General features: G+C 46.3%; 1 protein-coding gene across 1 annotated transcript in view; it reads left to right on the top strand.

The window, feature by feature from the left end:
* nek12 (NIMA-related kinase 12) overlaps positions 1-1510 on the top strand; it is a 14095-nt gene continuing 12585 nt past the window's right edge. The window contains exon 1 of the mRNA XM_061902176.1: positions 1-1043. Coding sequence (XP_061758160.1) covers positions 29-1043 — 1015 coding nt within the window. The 5' untranslated portion in view covers positions 1-28. The remainder of the gene's footprint in view (positions 1044-1510) is intronic.

Below are 1510 nucleotides of genomic sequence, written 5' to 3'. Positions count from 1 at the left end.
GTTCCTCCCCACTATCCCACTATTGACAATGGAGAAGTATGAGAAGGTGTCCCGTTTGGGCAGAGGCGCGGCAGGAGAAGTCTTCCTGATGAGACACACCGAGGCCAAGAGTCTGCATGCCGTGAAAAGGATCAAACTGGGAAGCAAACACACACAGGCGGCCATTCTTCAAGAGGCGGAGATCATAAGGAAGCTGGAGCAGCCTCACATTGTGAACTGCAGCGACGCCTTCGCGAGCCCTGCGGACGGCTTTATTTACATCGTGATGGACTACTGTGACGGCGGCACCTTGGACGACCAAGTCCAAGAGAGGCAACCGGGTCGTTTCTTTCCAGAAGGAGTGGTCATGGGCTGGTTTGTGCAAGTCGCCCTGGCTGTTAATTATGTACACAAAGCTAAAATAGTTCACAGAGACATCAAAACGTCCAACGTGTTGCTGACAAAACGAGGCACGGTGAAGCTAGGAGACTTCGGGGTGTCCAGAATCATGACGAGCACGGCTGACATGGCCTCCACTTGTGTCGGAACTCCTTGCTACCTCAGCCCCGAACTGTGCCAGGATGTGCCATACGGATCCAAGTGTGACATCTGGGCTCTGGGCTGCCTGCTGTACGAGATCTGCGCTCTAAAACCCCCTTTTGCAGCGACCAACCTCCTCAGTCTGTTCATCAAGATCACCAAAGGAGAGTACCAACCCCTGCCTGAACTTTACTCTCGAAATGTCAGCTTTCTGATGCACGGGATGTTGTGCGTTGAACCTGAAAACAGGCCAAGCGCCGCCTGCATCGTTGACAGCGCCTTTGTCCAAGAACATTTACGGCACATTCAATACGAAGACACACAGACGATGCAACACTTTCCTCCGGACGAGGACATCGGCCGTCATGCTCCCTGTGAGCAAAGTTTGAGCGAGGTAGAGGAGGATGGTGCTAGTGGTTGCTTCTACGCTGACAACTTTGACGAGGGGGAAAGTTTGTCTTCCTTAGAAGAAGGGAGTCAACATTCAGACTTATCATCAAGGAGCCACCCCGCGGAACCTCTTGGTAATGTCCAGTTCCTTGGATGGATGCATGATAGACAGAGATAGTGAGTGTCCAGTGTGTGCATGCAGGCACATGAGCTAATGTATTCAACTCAGCATTACATGCCCTTTTTTGCTAAAAAAAACAACAACGAAAAAACAAAACAGCTTTTTTATGCCTTCTGAATCGACCTGAGAGTGTATCCCTAATACCATACCAACTTTATTTATAAAGCCTTTTAAAAACAGCCACAGTTGAAAAACAAAGGGCTGTACACCACAAAGAAATACAGGCAAAGGACGGATTAAAAAATAACAGAGGTAAAATACACACACACACATTATGTGTGTGTGTGTGTGTGTGTGTGTGTGTGTGTGTGTATATATATATATATATATATATATATATATATATATATTCTGTATGTATATTATATACATTTACATATATAATATATACATATACTATAAACATATATTATATACAGA

Source organism: Nerophis ophidion, linkage group LG05, assembly GCF_033978795.1.
Source record: "Nerophis ophidion isolate RoL-2023_Sa linkage group LG05, RoL_Noph_v1.0, whole genome shotgun sequence".
In the NCBI taxonomy this organism is placed as follows: Eukaryota; Metazoa; Chordata; class Actinopteri; order Syngnathiformes; family Syngnathidae; genus Nerophis; species Nerophis ophidion.
The sequence above is the reverse complement of the archived record's forward strand: the minus strand, read 5'-3'. Positions and strand labels throughout refer to the sequence as shown.